The sequence below is a fragment of the Calidris pugnax genome, unplaced genomic scaffold (assembly GCF_001431845.1).
Source record: "Calidris pugnax isolate Ruff unplaced genomic scaffold, ASM143184v1 scaffold14, whole genome shotgun sequence".
NCBI lineage: Eukaryota > Metazoa > Chordata > Aves > Charadriiformes > Scolopacidae > Calidris > Calidris pugnax.
This window is the reverse complement of record NW_015090793.1, coordinates 5435777-5453741: the sequence shown is the minus strand read 5'-3', so window position 1 is coordinate 5453741 and position 17965 is coordinate 5435777. Positions and strand designations below refer to the sequence as shown.

Below are 17965 nucleotides of genomic sequence, written 5' to 3'. Positions count from 1 at the left end.
AGTGAGGCAGCTTCTATACGGAAAATTCTAAACCCAGTTTAGTATTTGCAAACTAATATTGCACCAATTGGAATGAATGTGCTGTCCATGCTGATATGACATATCATGAGATAGGGGATTTTTGGTAGTAAGAGTTAAGTTTCAGTGGATGAGCTTGTACAGCTTCTAAAACAGCTTCAACTTGTCAGTACGACTTCTATAAAAAGGTGGTTTATCCATCTTTTAAATTGTTTCTTCTAGTTTATTTCAGGCCATCTTATGTATGGTTTCTAAGCCACTAGGTTCATTTTTATGAATGCTACAATATGATCATCAGGCACCTGGAGTATTGAACTGGCTTGATACTGATAGTGGCAAAGGTGGAGTGTTGACCAAAGCTGCTCTTAGATTTCTGCAGAGCAATTTGTGTACAATTGAAATAAATCACTAGGGGTTTCATGTGATTGTTGCTCTAGATGGTGTGAATGTTCTGTAGATTACCTTTCAGAGATCCCTTGCATGTTTAACTATTGTATTGTGAATATGCTGACATTGGTTGCACAATAATTGGTACCTCTGCTGCAACACTTTTAGGGATCAGTTAGGTCTAAGACTAGTATTTTTAAAATAAAGTAGTTGTAACTTATTTTCTTAGAGGAGCAGTATGTATCAGATATTCTGAACTACATTGACCATGGAGATCCCCAGATTAGAGGAGCTACTGCCATTCTGTGTGGAACAATTGTCAACTCCATTCTCACTAAATCCCGCTTTGATGTGGAAAAATGGCTAATAAATGTCAGAAGCTCAACAGGTAACAATTTATTTTAAGGGTGTCTGTCTTTTTTTTTTTTTTTTTTTTTTACTGTGGCCAAAATTTTCTTTTGCTTCATTGCTCTAAATTATTTCTTTGTTAGGAAATCTCTTCTCCTTGGTAGACTGCATACCTCTGCTACAGAAAACACTGAAAGATGAGTCCTCTGTTACATGCAAACTGGCTTGTACAGCTGTGAGGGTAAGCAGAAGTGCTGATTTATTTGCACCACCACAGATCACAGAGTCATTATTCGTTGACTAGGATCCTGTCATGCTCAGGTGTATAAACATGCAGCAAAACCAAATACGTCTTCCCCAGGAATTTTATTGTAGAAAACATGGATTCAGGCACAGAAATGGAGAAACAAACAGCTGGAAAATAATTATGTTGATTAGATTGTGTAACAATGTAATCTGATCACAGTATTTCTGGTCCTAAATGTACTGGTATGAAATGTAATGTTACATTACCCAACAAACTGAAAATAGAGCAAATTTTTATGGTAACTTAAATACTTTGATTCAGAGAATCTCTTCTGTAATATCACTGAAAGTTTTTTGTTTCTTATGTTTTTTCTTCTTAGCATTGCATCATGAGTTTATGTAGTAGCAGTTACAGTGAGCTGGGTTTACAATTAATTGTTGACCTCCTTACGCTAAAGAATAGCTCATATTGGCTTGTAAGGACGGAGCTTCTGGAAACACTTGCAGAAGTAGATTTTCGGTAAGTGTTTATATTTTTCCATGGGTATTGGAGCTGCACTGCAAAGATACTATGTATAGGAAACTGAAACCAAAATGGAGCGGTTTCTTGTGAAACATTAATGAGTTTTGTAAAACTGCTTTGGACCAATCGTTCATATAAAGAATGTATTAACTCCTTTCTCAAGTTGCAATTGATTTCACTGCCAAGCCCAATCCTAGTAACATTGTATATGTGGTTCTGGTGCGGTGGTCTGTTTTATCAAGTCTTCTGTAAATCAGATTTAGATCATAGAGAGGCCATATAATCTAGAAACTAACTTGGATTTCATGTCCAGTTGTGTGGGGTTTTTTTAAAGAAAACGTCCCTGACTTGTTCTGCATTATTTTCACCTCTTCTGTTGCTCAGTTTGTGTTACACTGAAATGAATATGACTTTGCTTCCTCTTCTTGCATTCCCTCATTCTCTACAGATTCTTCTAAGCTGAAAGACAAAAGGTGTTTATATGAAAATTCTTCAAGTTACCTTTAGTTATACAAAATTTTGCTCATTCTGAGTAGTGATATTTGGAGTATGTTACCACCTTTTCAAAACAGTCTGATTTTTACATGCATGGAAAAAAAATACAATCACAATCACAATGTGTAAATAATGTTTAACTAAAGAAAAGTAGTTCTTCTATTCGCTAGCCAGATAGTAGTTTAGCAAATAGCTTACCTATTCTACAGGTAGCCACAGAAGTGTGTTTATTTCTTGCATTTTCCCTGCAGTGGTGTTTTTAAAAAATAAACAAACAAAAAGAACCTTCAGACCACTGAAGGAAGAAATAACCTTTAATGGTAACTAATGTACTGTAAATTCTATTTTACTACAGCCTAGTGAGCTTCTTGGAAGGAAGAACTTACACCTTGCACAGAGGTGTTCATCATTATACTGGTGTAAGTAAATTACTCAATCAGTATATTGTGTTTCTGCATTAAGGTACCAGTGCAATTTCAGCACTTCATGTTTAAATTCTATCAACACTGATAATTGTTGTATGTTTTGTATAATTTTGCTCATGTTTTGAGACTTGTTGCAGTTGGAAAGGTACTTCTGAGATTCAAATGTCTCTGAGTTCTCTGGGGGTTGTGTGTAATTTTTGTTGTGGGTTGGTTTTATTTAACTTTAAAAAAAATTTGGCATGTATTTAAATAACATATTTGGCAATGTTAAGGTAAAGATTGTCTTATAGACTTGTATGACAGATGAAATCTCACTTGTTAATTATCTTTAACAATCTGGTCAAATGATGAAAATGTTCAGTGAACTTTACTGTGCTAACTTATTTTCTAGCTACTGAAACTTCAGGAGAGAGTGCTTAATGATGTTGTAATATGCCTGCTTGGAGATGAAGATCCAAGAGTGAGACATGTAGCTGCAGCTTCATTAGTAAGGTATATATTGTTTTTTTCATTTTCTAAAAAAGAAAAGGAGCTCAGATATTAACATGTTACTATGTACCTATAATTAAAATAATCCCATAGTGGTTTTTTTTTTTATTTTTGTTTAAATGAGGAATGGGAGACAAATGCAACTTTATGGTACCTGCATGCATAATTCTCAGTCATCAAGCAATTTTTATTAGCATTACATTCTGAGCGTCACTTTCAGTTTCAGCTTCCTCAAGTTAGTTTTCTGTGTGCTGAAGTGATTTCTTTAGTATCTCCAGCATAGTGGTCATTGTAGTGTGTATAGGTAGGTATCTCTATAAAAGAGTTGATGTTTTTTAAACTGCCATGTGTCTAGAGCAGTTCCTTTTGTCCTGATTTGAGCTCCTTGATTATAATGAAAAGCAGTTGTATAAAGACAAATACAGCTTAACAATATGCATTCTAGTAGCAGTTTCTATTTACAATTTGATATGTCTAATTAGTGTATGCAGCTTTCTGAATTGTATTTTAAATGCACTTTAAATTGTGTATTAAATAGTTTCTGAGTAATACTGTTTCTTTTTGATAATTGTCATCAAGGCTTGTTCCGAAGCTATTTTATAGCTGTGATCAAGGACAGGCTGATCCAGTTGTGGCAGTAGCAAGAGACCAAAGCAGTGTCTACCTGAAACTACTAATGCATGAAACACAGCCTCCATCTCACTTTGCAGTGAGCACTATCACCAGGTATGTTATGTGACTTTAAAAGAAATGTGGACCCAAATTTCAATTCACGATGCCTAGAATTGTATTTAAATCCTGCAAATCCATGTGTGTATGAATTCTTTTTCCAGTCTGTAGCAGCTTCCGTGGTAGTTTTAGGCTCCACAGAAACAGACTCGTGTGTGAATTACTAGTGATGTGCTTGCACATAGGGGGTCATTGTTCCGTGATAAAGTTTGTCTTCTCTTCATCATGAGGTCACCTTATTTGTCCATTAAGTTGCACAAGTGTGTGCAGCTTTGCAAGCTAAGCATGTGTATACATTATTGTTCATCAGGGTATATAACTCTTCACATCCTGTAAATGATTGTGGTTACAGAAGCCTGTCCTGACTCCTTATTTTGATAGTGTGATCTTGTTATGTATTTTTGCTGCCAACTCTACTTCCCTAAACTCTTCTGTTTAGATATCTTGTCTTATAGACATTATGAGTTGTATATATGTTTATGGGGGCTCTTCGCTTCTGTCAGCTTGTCTTACAAATTTTTAATAATGTACCTTTTCCGTACATAATCTTGATCATGTCACTCAAGATTTATATACTGTAGTATGGAAACTGTAGAACTTTGTGGACACTGCGTGTTTTCAAATACAAAGTAGTTAATTTTCTACAGCAATAATTTTGCAAGTTTGTGAACTTGCAAAAATGTTAGATGGATTTGAGCAAAAGCAAAGACTCAATGTTAAATTGGCAGTGATTTCTGAAGCACTTAGTTCGAGTATTGAGAGTTGATCTTCTGTTTGCTAACAAAGACATTTTATTTATAAACTAAATTGCTTTTGCTAGCACAGAAGCAAAAATATTAGAATAAGGTGTTTAGAGTGTTCTTGCAATTTTGTATTTTACAAGCACCCTATAAAATATGTAATAGTACCTTAAGCCATAGTCATTTTGAGGTGTTTCTTTTTTTAAGTACATGTTTTAGTGCTATAAATATTTTTATTTCAGAACATATAGAGGTTACAATATGCTGCAAAGTCCAACAGATGTCACTATGGAAAACAATCTCTCAAGGGTTATTGCAGCAATTTGCCATGCATTGACAATATCCACTACGAGGGCACTTACGGTGAGTTTTCTTATTACTATAGTGGTTGACTTTTCTCTCTTTTTCCTTGCTTTTTCTTTTCAGTTGTATCCTATCTATATTGGTATCTACAGCTTTGGTATTGTGGCAGTGGCAATAGTAACATATTTCATTCTAACTCTTAAGGTACTTTGTTGTTGCTAACTCTTCCAGTGATGAAACTGATTAAGATGTTGACTTTTTCAGTTTGGCTGCTGTGAAGCTTTGTGTCTTCTCTCCACAACATTTCCAGTCTGCACCTGGAGCGTGGGGTGGCACTGTGGGTATGTTCCCTCATCTGTTATTCAAGCCTCTGAAAGTCATGTTTGTGAAACAGAAGTACACTTATTTAGGTATCAGAAGTCCTGGTTTAGATATATGCTGTTAAGCTTATTTTAGCACATACTCATCAGTGATGTAATGACATAGCCTTTGCCCTTTCCTCTGTTTCCTTCTTCACAAATTTTTGGCCCATGTTCATACTAATTTGGATTGTAATTTTATTTTCGTGGAATGATACAAATGTGTCATTCTGGGTAATAGGAATATAGTAATATGGTTAATAAAGTGAGAATTTTGCGAAAATTTTCTATTGGAATTGCTGCATTCCAACTATGTATAACTCAACATGGATTAATTCATGGGTTTCTAAGTCTTATGTAAAGTAAACAATACTCGCATATGAAATTCTTTTTTTTTTCAAAAAAGGAAGGCACTGTAACTACCTCTGTAGCTTTCTCAAAGTAATAGCTATACTTAGTGTAAACTTTATTTTCTGAAGTTGCTCTAGTTGTATTAGACCAGAGTGACTCCACCAAATGATGGTGGGGTTTTTTAATTAAAAAATATCCTGAAAGAATCCCTTTATTTAGAGGTTGCATAAAGTCTTTACCTGAAAGAAAGCTAGTGCGGGTCTTACAGCTTTGAAATGGTGTATGTAATTCACACAGTACTCTGACAAACATCTTTTGGTAATCTCTGATCATTTTGAAACTTGAACTGGGTGGGAAAATTTGATTTTTAAATTATTGTAAAGGAAAACATGGAATGAAACAGTAAATTACAATCTTGGGTAGAGTCCACCCATAAATCTAGATGATTTGATGGATTACAATTTTTTAATTACATTCCTGTGATTTTAAAACAATATCTTACTGTTTTACATTGATTACATTGCAATACTACAGCTTATGTCTCCCATCCTTACCTTGCCTATATGCTCAAGACCTTTAACTGGAGATAGTTCAGGACCATACTGGTTGTCAGTTAAATGCAGAATTCTTCAGTTTATCAGTAGATGTCACTAGCAGCTTTGATATTTGCTGTCTAAAAAAGAAAAGTAACAGCTCTTCAAGAACACAAAGTATTGTCAGGTCTTTGCTGCAAATGTTTAAAGTCCTACTTAAGTGTTAAATGCGTATCTCTCTAGTACTAACTTTTTTAGATTAGCAGTCTACTTAGCTGTTAGGTTTCTTAAGATTTTAACTTTACCGCAAGCGGGGGAAAAAAAAGTCATGACTTTCCAAAATTAAACTTTCAGTGTTTCCCAGCCAAGTCCTTCAGATGAAGCTCAGAAGGACTGCACCATTGGAATGGCCGGGATGGTCCTGTCTCTTCTTTCATCAGCGTGGTTCCCACTGGACCTCTCTGCACATCAGGATGCTTTGATTTTGACTGGAAACTTGCTTGCAGGTAGGGCAGAGCAATTGTCCTGTAATTTTTACCATTAGCATTAGAAGGCTTTTATCTCGCCCTGTTCTGATGGCACGCAACAAAATACTTGCAAAATTGAGCAGAAGAAATAAAGAAGGAACTTCTTACACTCAGGAGATTTGAAAAGATACTGCTTCCAAGTTGCAAATTTCTTCTCATTGCCAGAGGGAATGCGCAGTATGCTTAGCACAGGCTGGGTACAAAGAAATTAACATTAATGCTGGGTTTAAAAAATATAGGCTCACTTTTCCCTATTTGAATTTCTGCTCGCATAGAAATGATAAGCTTCTAAAAATTTCTGATACTTAATTCCAAGTTTTTATCTTCTTTTTCTTTGAATATGGGATTCCTATGGCAGCAAGTGCTCCCAAGTGCTTAAAGAATCCCTGGAGCACTGAAGAAGAATCAAACCAAGGTGCTGCAAAGCAGGAGGAACCCTGGCCAGCTCTGGCAGATCGAACCCTTGTTACTTTAGTAGAACAACTCTTTTCCCATCTGCTGAAGGTCATTAATATTTGTGCACATGTGATGGATGATGTTGCTCCTGGCCCAGCAGTAAAGGTATGTATTAAAAATAAATAAATAAAATTGTGTGACTTAAATACTGTTGTCATACAGACCTCTTCAAGGCTCTGCATTTTGGAGACCTGCATACAGGTAACTATCTTATGCCTTGATAATATGACTACTATGTGTAGGAATACAAGTAACATGAAAAAAATGTGTTATTCTTCCACATAACAGCTTTTTGTTTAGTTCTGCAGTGTTTGTAATATTACCTTAAATTTTGAACTTCTTATTCCTGGCGACTTCACTTGGAACATTAATTCAGTGAGGAGTGAACATGGTTCATGGAGTATAGGATTGCATGTTCTGGCAAACATCTGTTTACTTTTGGGTTGGTTGGCTGGCTGTAATGCACTGAGCTCCTTTTGGGGCTTGAAATTACTTATATCTTTTGAATATCCTGCAAAATATTTTGACTTCTGAAACAGCTCCTATGAGGTACTTTTGGGTTTGGGGTTTTGTTTTGAGGCACCTACAATTTGAGACTGATTTAATGACTGTAAGGCAATGTTATTAGGATTACTGATTTCTTCATATTTTAGAATTTTGAAAATATTTTTTGACTCTCTTTGTCTGGAATCAAAAGAAATTTTAGTCATTGAGCTCTAATTCCATTTCATTGGCTGATGCTGAAGTTGAAAAGGAAAGTAGGGGATATATTAAGCTTCTTCCTTTTCATTCAGGAAATTCATGTCCTGAACTTGAGAGCTGAGACAATTTAACTGACAGTCAAATAAAGGAGAGCTTAAATAAAAGATGAATATGCTTGTATTTGTGTAGGAGAAAAGCTACTTGCGCATACAAATCAATAAAGCTTCTTTTAATTCCAGGCAGCGTTACCTTCTCTCACAAACCCACCTTCCCTTAGTCCAATTCGGAGGAAGGGGAAAGAGAGGGAGTCTGTCGAACAGGCATCTGTGCCCATGAGCCCTAAAAAAGGTGGTGAAGCGAGTCCAGGTAAGTACACTTATTCCTCTTAACCCTCCCACCTGCCAACCCCACCTGAGTATGGATGTGGCATAGAGAGAAGAAATAAAACTGAGTAACTTGTTTTCTGAAGTTTTAGTTTAAACAGCTGGCAGACCTACTGTCAGAAGTTCTTTTCAGTGCTACTTTGCAGGAAAGGCAGCTGTGGGTGGGGGCTTCTTTTATTTTTTATTTTTTTTTTAAATGAAAATTAACGGTACTTTTCAGAGGCAGGGTGCTTCTGAATCCTTTTCCTCACTGTTTTTCTGAATCTGCTTAGCTTTTGATTAAAATTAAGTAGGTTTTGTATGTATTTTAATTAAAATGGAAAGGCAGCTGTGGGTGGGGGCTTCTTTTATTTTTTATTTTTTTTTTAAATGAAAATTAACGGTACTTTTCAGAGGCAGGGTGCTTCTGAATCCTTTTCCTCACTGTTTTTCTGAATCTGCTTAGCTTTTGATTAAAATTAAGTAGGTTTTGTATGTATTTTAATTAAAATAAGCTTGAAAGTTGCTCTGCTACTTTTGGCAGGAGTAGCTTATGTTGCTCTTGAAAACAAGATTATGAATCTTGAAAACTTTCTTTTTCTTAGTAATGAATGAAGGAAATGGGTGTTAATTCTGTTTCATAAATTGTAGTTGCACTTCAATAACAAACCCTCTGGGTTAATTTCTCTTATCTCTTTTACCATTAGCATTAGAAGGCTTTTATCTCGCCCTGTTCTGATGGCACGCAACAAAATACTTGCAAAATTGAGCAGAAGAAATAAAGAAGGAACTTCTTACACTCAGGAGATTTGAAAAGATACTGCTTCCAAGTTGCAAATTTCTTCTCATTGCCAGAGGGAATGCGCAGTATGCTTAGCACAGGCTGGGTACAAAGAAATTAACATTAATGCTGGGTTTAAAAAATATAGGCTCACTTTTCCCTATTTGAATTTCTGCTCGCATAGAAATGATAAGCTTCTAAAAATTTCTGATACTTAATTCCAAGTTTTTATCTTCTTTTTCTTTGAATATGGGATTCCTATGGCAGCAAGTGCTCCCAAGTGCTTAAAGAATCCCTGGAGCACTGAAGAAGAATCAAACCAAGGTGCTGCAAAGCAGGAGGAACCCTGGCCAGCTCTGGCAGATCGAACCCTTGTTACTTTAGTAGAACAACTCTTTTCCCATCTGCTGAAGGTCATTAATATTTGTGCACATGTGATGGATGATGTTGCTCCTGGCCCAGCAGTAAAGGTATGTATTAAAAATAAATAAATAAAATTGTGTGACTTAAATACTGTTGTCATACAGACCTCTTCAAGGCTCTGCATTTTGGAGACCTGCATACAGGTAACTATCTTATGCCTTGATAATATGACTACTATGTGTAGGAATACAAGTAACATGAAAAAAATGTGTTATTCTTCCACATAACAGCTTTTTGTTTAGTTCTGCAGTGTTTGTAATATTACCTTAAATTTTGAACTTCTTATTCCTGGCGACTTCACTTGGAACATTAATTCAGTGAGGAGTGAACATGGTTCATGGAGTATAGGATTGCATGTTCTGGCAAACATCTGTTTACTTTTGGGTTGGTTGGCTGGCTGTAATGCACTGAGCTCCTTTTGGGGCTTGAAATTACTTATATCTTTTGAATATCCTGCAAAATATTTTGACTTCTGAAACAGCTCCTATGAGGTACTTTTGGGTTTGGGGTTTTGTTTTGAGGCACCTACAATTTGAGACTGATTTAATGACTGTAAGGCAATGTTATTAGGATTACTGATTTCTTCATATTTTAGAATTTTGAAAATATTTTTTGACTCTCTTTGTCTGGAATCAAAAGAAATTTTAGTCATTGAGCTCTAATTCCATTTCATTGGCTGATGCTGAAGTTGAAAAGGAAAGTAGGGGATATATTAAGCTTCTTCCTTTTCATTCAGGAAATTCATGTCCTGAACTTGAGAGCTGAGACAATTTAACTGACAGTCAAATAAAGGAGAGCTTAAATAAAAGATGAATATGCTTGTATTTGTGTAGGAGAAAAGCTACTTGCGCATACAAATCAATAAAGCTTCTTTTAATTCCAGGCAGCGTTACCTTCTCTCACAAACCCACCTTCCCTTAGTCCAATTCGGAGGAAGGGGAAAGAGAGGGAGTCTGTCGAACAGGCATCTGTGCCCATGAGCCCTAAAAAAGGTGGTGAAGCGAGTCCAGGTAAGTACACTTATTCCTCTTAACCCTCCCACCTGCCAACCCCACCTGAGTATGGATGTGGCATAGAGAGAAGAAATAAAACTGAGTAACTTGTTTTCTGAAGTTTTAGTTTAAACAGCTGGCAGACCTACTGTCAGAAGTTCTTTTCAGTGCTACTTTGCAGGAAAGGCAGCTGTGGGTGGGGGCTTCTTTTATTTTTTATTTTTTTTTTAAATGAAAATTAACGGTACTTTTCAGAGGCAGGGTGCTTCTGAATCCTTTTCCTCACTGTTTTTCTGAATCTGCTTAGCTTTTGATTAAAATTAAGAAGTAGTTTTTGTATGTATTTTAATTAAAAGAAGCTTGAAAGTTGCTCTGCTACTTTTGGCAGGAGTAGCTTACGTTGCTCTTGAAAACAAGATTATGAATCTTGAAAACTTTCTTTTTCTTAGTAATGAATGAAGGAAATGGGTGTTAATTCTGTTTCATAAATTGTAGTTGCACTTCAATAACAAACCCTCTGGGTTAATTTCTCTTATCTCAGAGGCCTAGTTTCTTGGTATGCTAGCTCATTTTCTAGTTGGACTGCATGTGTTTTGTGGTTTAAAATATGCACACAGATTTAAAAATTCATGCTGTCTAACAATTTAGGTATGGTAAATTATGTTCACTATACATATCATGAGCACCCTAGAAAAAATGTGGTGTTGTAATCTGTGATATGTTTTTAAGCTACTAGGCAAACTGATGCTGCTGGGCCTGTTCCAACAAGTAAATCCTCTTCAGTGGGAAGCTTTTATCATCTTCCATCATACCTGAAGTTATATGATGTCTTGAAAGCAACCCATGCTAATTATAAGGTACTGCATGATATTGTTTGGTTGAATTAGGACGTGGTTGTGTAACTGCTTTGTGTTTCTTTTAAACATGGCTCTGCTTGTATCAAGACTCGCTTGTTTGCCTGTGTAAACAGTTTATCCACCAAAAAAATAAATCACTACCACCACCAATAGAAACAAAAACCAACCAACCAAAAAACCCTGATAGGCATTGTCACCCTCTTGCTTGTCACTAATGTTGGTACCAAATGAACCTTCACTGGCTTGGCAATTACAAATGGGTCCCAATGTCTGTTCTCTCTGCAGTTTACTCTAGGATGGGTAAGCCTTTTCCTCATTAGTTCAGGTAATAGAAGATGCATTCCCTAGGGGCTTGGTCGTACACGTGGTTTGTACACTTCAGTGGGTGTATTCTTATTACACCTACTGTGTTTCTGAGAAATACATTATCCCTTCTCCATTACTTGTGAACCTCCTAGGCCTTCCTGGGTGCTTTAAATTCCTCAAGCTAGAAGAACCCTTTCTTTTTTTTTAGTCAAAATTAAATCCTACCTTTCCAACAATTCATAGGGGAGCCTAAGCTGTCAGTGGTACTGATTGAACCATGCTGAAATTTTAGGCAAGAGATCGATTGTGTCAGTGCCCTCTTCTTTCTGTAATTTTTATCTCCTTGTCAAGTGATTGTTAAGAAAAAGCGTGTTTACTTTTTGGAACCAGGTTACTTTGGATCTCCAGAACAGTAATGAAAAGTTTGGATGTTTCTTACGGTCTGCCTTAGATGTTCTGTCTCAAATCTTGGAACTCGCTACTCTTCAAGACATTGGAAAGGTATAAGATTTGTGTGGTTTTTCTTTTGTGGTAAAGTTATTCAATATCTGGGGTCCTTACTGGAAAAAACACATATAATTGATTTTAAAATTGGTACTGTTGAGAGAGACAGTAGTCTTAGAAACATTGTGCTGCCACAGTTGGGTAAAGTGCCAAAGCAGATTTTCTGGGTTAAATTGGTGCTGTTGAAAACAGGTGTAATTTTTTTTCTTTTTCTTCTGTTTAAATTTCATGTGGAGATTTTTCTTTCTAGGAAGATGGTTTGCCTTCAGTCATTCTTACTATACTAATGTGTTTAAATATACTCATGTGAAATATACAAAATGTGAAAAGGCATACTGCTCTCCTTCTTCTCCTGTGTCTAGATATTTTGTTCCTTAACTGTGGTGTTAGGTATTGTGGTGTTTTTAGGACTAGGAGGCAGATCTTATGTTTTTATTTCTTTACATCTTCCATAATTGCCCTTAAATCAGTGTAGCTTTACTTAGTAAAAAAAAAACCTTTGTTATTGTCCAGTTTTCATAGTAGTGCTTTATATAATGGAGATAATTGCAATTAGGTGCACTTGTTTTTCTGCTTTTTCTAGTGTGTAGAAGAAATTTTGGGATACCTGAAATCATGTTTCAACAGAGAACCAACTATGGCAACAGTCTGTGTACAGCAGGTAAGGAGGTAATTTTTTTTGGTGTTAATCCTGATGTCCTGTGGTTATCAATTGGATACTAGGACTGGCCATTGTTTTAAGGGAAGTGATGTGAGGGAACTGTGCCCAAGTGGAGCAAAGGGCATGGTTTTTTGTTTAATTTTCGTGACTTGTTGTGAAACTTGATATTGTCTGAATAATACAATTTTTTCTTAAACTGCTTCCAATTCAAAGAACTGTTTTAGCTAATGATCAGAAAATGAGTTTGTTTCCTGCCTTCCCAAAAGTGTTCTATAGCCAGTAAACTACATCAAAAACCTGGAAAGCAAAGAACTGCTTTACTGATGGATTTCTTGCAGGCTTCCAGTTAGACTTTTGGGTTCAAGTCATCAAAGTTTAATTTTGGTGGAAGGTGAGCTTTAGTAGACTATTTGGAGTTGTCACATGGAAATAGCTTCACTTGCAAAAATAATCATATCTTTTTCGATGAGGTATAGATTGTTTCTTTTTTCTGTTTTCTTGTATTTGACTACATGAACCCTGGTGTGCACTTTGGCCTTTCCTCTTAAGTCCTTTGGCAGGATGAGGAGTCAAGTATTTTTTTTCTGAAATCTTAACTTTTTTTTTTTTCCTTCCAATTTGTTTTCTCTAGTTGTTGAAAACATTGTTTGGAACAAATCTGGCTTCTCAGTATGATGGCTTGTCTTCAAACCCCAGCAAAGCTCAAGGCAAAGCTCAACGCTTAGGTTCTTCCAATTTGAGACCTGGTCTATATCATTATTGCTTCATGGCACCGTACACACACTTTACACAAGCCCTTGCTGATGCTAGTCTAAGGAATATGGTCCAGGCTGAACAGGAACATGATGCTTCAGGGTAACTTTCTTTCCTTATGATATAATGTTAACTTGAATTAGAATATCTTTTTATTGTTTTTCATAAATGCAAGTATCATAGGAGAGCCAAGTAACTTGAAATTACAGTCTTGTTTATTTCTTACAGTCTTAAGCAGAGTAATTTGTCTTGGTAGTGAGATCCTGAATGCAACACTGTATTAATTATCACTAATGTGTTTTCCAAATCAAATCTAAATCGTTAAAACAGATATCGCTTAGGTTTTTTTAGAAGTGTAATAGTTTAAAATGCTTGTATTCAAAACTATTTCATTAATTTGTTAATTGTAGCAAGTAGTCAGTCTTAAAGGAAAGGCAGAAGGATGACTAAGCAAAGACCAGAAATTCATTCTTTACTAGATGTTCACTGTCCACAAATCTATGTGATCTGATCAAAGTGCACTGTAGGTTGTCTGTCACTTTTTTGGTTTACTAAGGTTCTTGAAGCAGTCAAGTAGATAAAGAAAAGTTGACATTGGTACAATAATATGCATCTAAGGAGAGTGTGTTTGTCCTTCCTTTTTTTTTAATGTGGATGGGTTTGTTTGGTTTTTTTATGACAGATGGTTTGATGTGCTGCAAAAAGTTTCTACCCAGCTGAAAACTAGCATTACCAGTGCAGCAAAACATCGTGCTGATAAGGTACTTGTATCTATGTACTCCTGAAAGAGCTGTGCCTTAGATTTAAAACTTTTTTTTACTCCTTTTAAAACGTAATTTGGTTTTGAATCAGAGACCTGTTCAGATATTAGATTACTTTAAAATCTCTCTATTACAGAATGCTATTCACAATCACATTCGTTTATTTGAACCCCTTGTCATAAAAGCATTGAAACAATATACTACAACAACATCGGTACAGCTGCAGAGACAAGTTTTAGACTTGCTTGCTCAACTGGTACAGCTACGAGTTAACTACTGTCTTCTGGATTCGGATCAGGTTGGTACCTCACCATTTTTGCAAATTTTTAGTACAGAAATCTCACCAATAGACATCATATTTATGGCAAAAATACTTAAAACAATCCATTCATTGTACTGTAGGTGAAAATAAAGACTTGAAGGTGAGACACAATTCCCCTCCAACCACAAAGAGCTTCAAATTTCTACTTTTCTATTGCATATAAATTACTTTCTAAGCTCTGCAACAAATATTTAAGAAGTGGTATACAGTACAATCATCAGATTGTATTATCCACATCATCTTTCTCCTAAAGTCAATCAGTGTTGTTAAGTATGGACTTCGTATGACTGATAGCGAGCATCGTGGTTAACAACCATTATTTGATTTTAATGGTAAGGGGAAGCTAGTGGCAAATACAGTAGTCTGTGTCATTGTCCATATAAGCTGTAAATTTGTAACATAAAGTGTTTCATTTACTACAGTATTTTTGGTATATAGTATTATAGTATATTTTAACTAGTATGAGTTGCAATACATAACTTTCTTGTAAGTTTGTACACAGAGAAATCGTTTCAGTGCATGAATATTTTGGATTTTATCTTGGTATAGAGCTAGATTTTTGGTTGATTCTTAACTTCTTAGCTGTGATGCCTCAAATAGTGTGTTACATGAATGAAAGAAATTTAAAAATGCATAAGCTCTAGGTAAAACATGGCATAAGTTCATGCAAACCATAATAAACTCTAACAACAAGATTCTCGAGATTTGTAGCTGTAGAGATGACACTTCATAACATAGTAGAAGAAACTATACATAATGATTTTCACTGTCGGTCTTTTCTTTTTCTCCTTTCCAAACATATCCCTTTGTAACAGTCAAAATTATTTAAAATGGAAATTAATGTTTCTATCTCTTGTACGCTTTATTCTCTCTTCAGGTGTTTATTGGATTTGTGCTAAAGCAGTTTGAATACATTGAAGTAGGACAGTTCAGGTATGAAATTAGCAAAGATCCTTTGAATGGTGTGAGTTTACAACTGACTTATTCTGAAGCGTGTACCGATTAGTTTTGCTGGTTATTTCTGCTGTATGAGAAAGGGAGAATTACCTTCTGGGCCATGTGCTTGTTTATTCTCTGGCTCCAGTGGTATCCCTTTTAGATGATTTAGGTTCCATGTAGCTGAAGAAATTGGCAAGTAGCATGGAAAAAAATACCTTAAGCTGTTTTGTGCTGTTTCTCTGTTTGATATTGTAAAGCCATTCCTTTAGGACACACCACCACCCCCCCCAACTGTGCTCTCAGGAATCAGCATTTCATTGCTAGGATTCAGTTGCTGAAGTGAGAGCTATTTCTTCCTATTGTGGATTTGGTGTGAATCCTTTTTTTTATTCTGATCACCTGGTACATTTTGTATAGTACCTAATAGATCATAAACAATGCATTAGAAATTTTGTTGTCAGGTTTTTCTGTTTTTCTCTCACACTTGAGTTTGTATGAAGAGATAAATGAGTTTTCTGCACTGTGGCTTTCCTACAGAAATACTCCAATGTGTGTCATGTGCATTTGATAGTATGCTGTAATATTAGGAACTATGTACTGGTCAAAGCTTGAAATAAATTCCTTGGAATAAAAGGCATAGTAAAGAATAGAGCACAAAAATTATAGAAATACTGTGTGAAAGCAGAACAACACATTCTTAAAAAAATCTTGCTGTAAAAAGATTCACTTTGAACAGAGTTGCACTATTCAAACTTGACACTTCTGATTTTTTTTTTTTTTTTTTTCCAGGGAGTCTGAGGCAATTATTCCTAACATCTTTTTTTTCCTGGTGTTGCTGTCTTATGAGCGATATCATTCCAAACAGATAATCGGAATTCCTAAGATCATTCAGCTCTGTGATGGTATCATGGCCAGTGGGAGGAAAGCTGTTACACATGGTAATTAAAAAAAAAAAAAAAAAAAGCACCAGCACTAGTATTAGTAATAGTTGAGCAATAAAATCAGTATTGAATACTAAGCCACAGAAATCTGTAATCATACTGATTGTGCCAGAAGATACTAGCTTTTAAATTTTTAGTACATGAAATAAGTCTCAGTTCCTTTGGGAAGTTTATTGCACCCTACTAACACTGCTGCCTCATGTTTTGCGCCGTACGTAATAGCAACACAGCTTTTTATTTGAAATCTTATTAGGTAGTAAGTTCACAACATAGCAGTACTTTAAAGGCTTTGTTTTTAATTTTTAGTGCCCTTACTTTTCCTTTCACTTTCAGCCTTTAAGTAGAAGAATCTCTGTCATACTTTCTAGTGATTCTGCTGAGAAATACTTTATAAAAATACCTAGTTTAGCTCTATGAGATGGGCAAATGTGTCGATAATAGAAATTTTCTACTAGAAGTAAAATGATAAACATCATTATGCATGACAAGTTTGGTGGTTTGGGGTTTTTTTTGAGTGTGTTTTTTTAGGGTTTTTTTTTTATTAAACTAAAGCACAGTTTGCTTTTGGTAAACTGTTAAAACAAGAAAACACTGCTCGAATGACTTGTCTCATGCTAAAACAAGCAAATCTCATTTCAGCAATACCAGCTCTGCAACCTATTGTTCATGATCTCTTTGTGTTAAGAGGAACAAATAAAGCTGATGCTGGAAAAGAGTTGGAAACACAAAAGGAGGTGGTAGTGTCAATGCTGCTGAGGCTTATTCAGTACCATCAGGTAAGAGAGGACGACAAAGTGTTCCTGTTTATGGTCTGTAAAAGGGTAACACTGCTTTGACTGCTAAAAATGGTTCGGGCAGCATTAATGAAATTCTGTACAAAACTTGAATAGATGGACTCTGTGATCTTTCTTCATAGAAAGAGTATGCAAAGATTTTTGGGGATAGAGGAAAGCTGCTGCAATACAAATCAGAATTTTAACTCAAGTAACACGTCTGTGGGATTTTATAGTCAAGCCGGGGTAACAAGGTGGTGAAAAGCTCCGGGTAAGATTGCAATCTTGCGTTTCAAAGTGAATATGCAGAAGGTTAATAGAAGACTTGTAATAAAACGGGATTCAAGAAACATAAAGAACGGGGGTAAAAGTGGAAGAGAGGACAGGATTACAAGTAGGAAACATGCTACGTAGAGATGGTTTAGGTATTGCTGTACAATAGCAATATATTCAATAATATTTTATAATATGAATTAAGTCAGGTAACGAAACTGGTAGTTAGACAGTTGTTAGCATTTACTACTTTGCCCCAGAACTCATGGGTCTGGAAAACATGTTTCTCCCTTGTAATAGTTTAAGAATTACTTTCTTCAATACACTTTGTTTAAAAGAAAACCATAAAAGTAATTTTAAGAGAAGTGACATAATTAACATGGGATCTTATTGCTTATTCAGGTGCTTAACAAACTTAATGTGCTTTTACTTTCATCATGTGAAAATGCGATTGTAGCGTATGCTAATGTAAGCAATGTATTTTCTGAGAAGAGTTGGAGGAAAAGACAGTACATCTTGTCAAAATAATTTGCTAGAACTGCATGTTCAGATTGGGGTAATTTTGTGTATCCACATTTTCTTTTGAATTTGTAGTTTTATAATCATAAAATGACTAATATAACTAGATGAAATGACACTCTGTAGACACATGATGTGAAATAGTGAATAACTTGTGTTACATAAGG

The 17965-nt window shown here is 35.5% G+C and overlaps 1 protein-coding gene across 1 annotated transcript in view; it reads left to right on the top strand.

Annotated features, from left to right (window-relative positions):
* The window catches only part of HTT (huntingtin), a 79490-nt gene that overhangs the window by 25539 nt on the left and 35986 nt on the right, over positions 1 to 17965 (top strand). The window contains exons 17-36 of the mRNA XM_014966822.1: positions 635 to 793; positions 897 to 994; positions 1380 to 1519; positions 2373 to 2436; positions 2834 to 2934; positions 3511 to 3657; positions 4643 to 4763; positions 4968 to 5044; positions 6301 to 6452; positions 6832 to 7034; positions 7871 to 7997; positions 10919 to 11046; positions 11743 to 11853; positions 12440 to 12517; positions 13149 to 13372; positions 13953 to 14031; positions 14168 to 14329; positions 15231 to 15286; positions 16082 to 16230; positions 16873 to 17009. Coding sequence (XP_014822308.1) covers positions 635 to 793; positions 897 to 994; positions 1380 to 1519; positions 2373 to 2436; positions 2834 to 2934; positions 3511 to 3657; positions 4643 to 4763; positions 4968 to 5044; positions 6301 to 6452; positions 6832 to 7034; positions 7871 to 7997; positions 10919 to 11046; positions 11743 to 11853; positions 12440 to 12517; positions 13149 to 13372; positions 13953 to 14031; positions 14168 to 14329; positions 15231 to 15286; positions 16082 to 16230; positions 16873 to 17009 — 2513 coding nt within the window. The remainder of the gene's footprint in view (positions 1 to 634; positions 794 to 896; positions 995 to 1379; positions 1520 to 2372; positions 2437 to 2833; positions 2935 to 3510; positions 3658 to 4642; positions 4764 to 4967; positions 5045 to 6300; positions 6453 to 6831; positions 7035 to 7870; positions 7998 to 10918; positions 11047 to 11742; positions 11854 to 12439; positions 12518 to 13148; positions 13373 to 13952; positions 14032 to 14167; positions 14330 to 15230; positions 15287 to 16081; positions 16231 to 16872; positions 17010 to 17965) is intronic.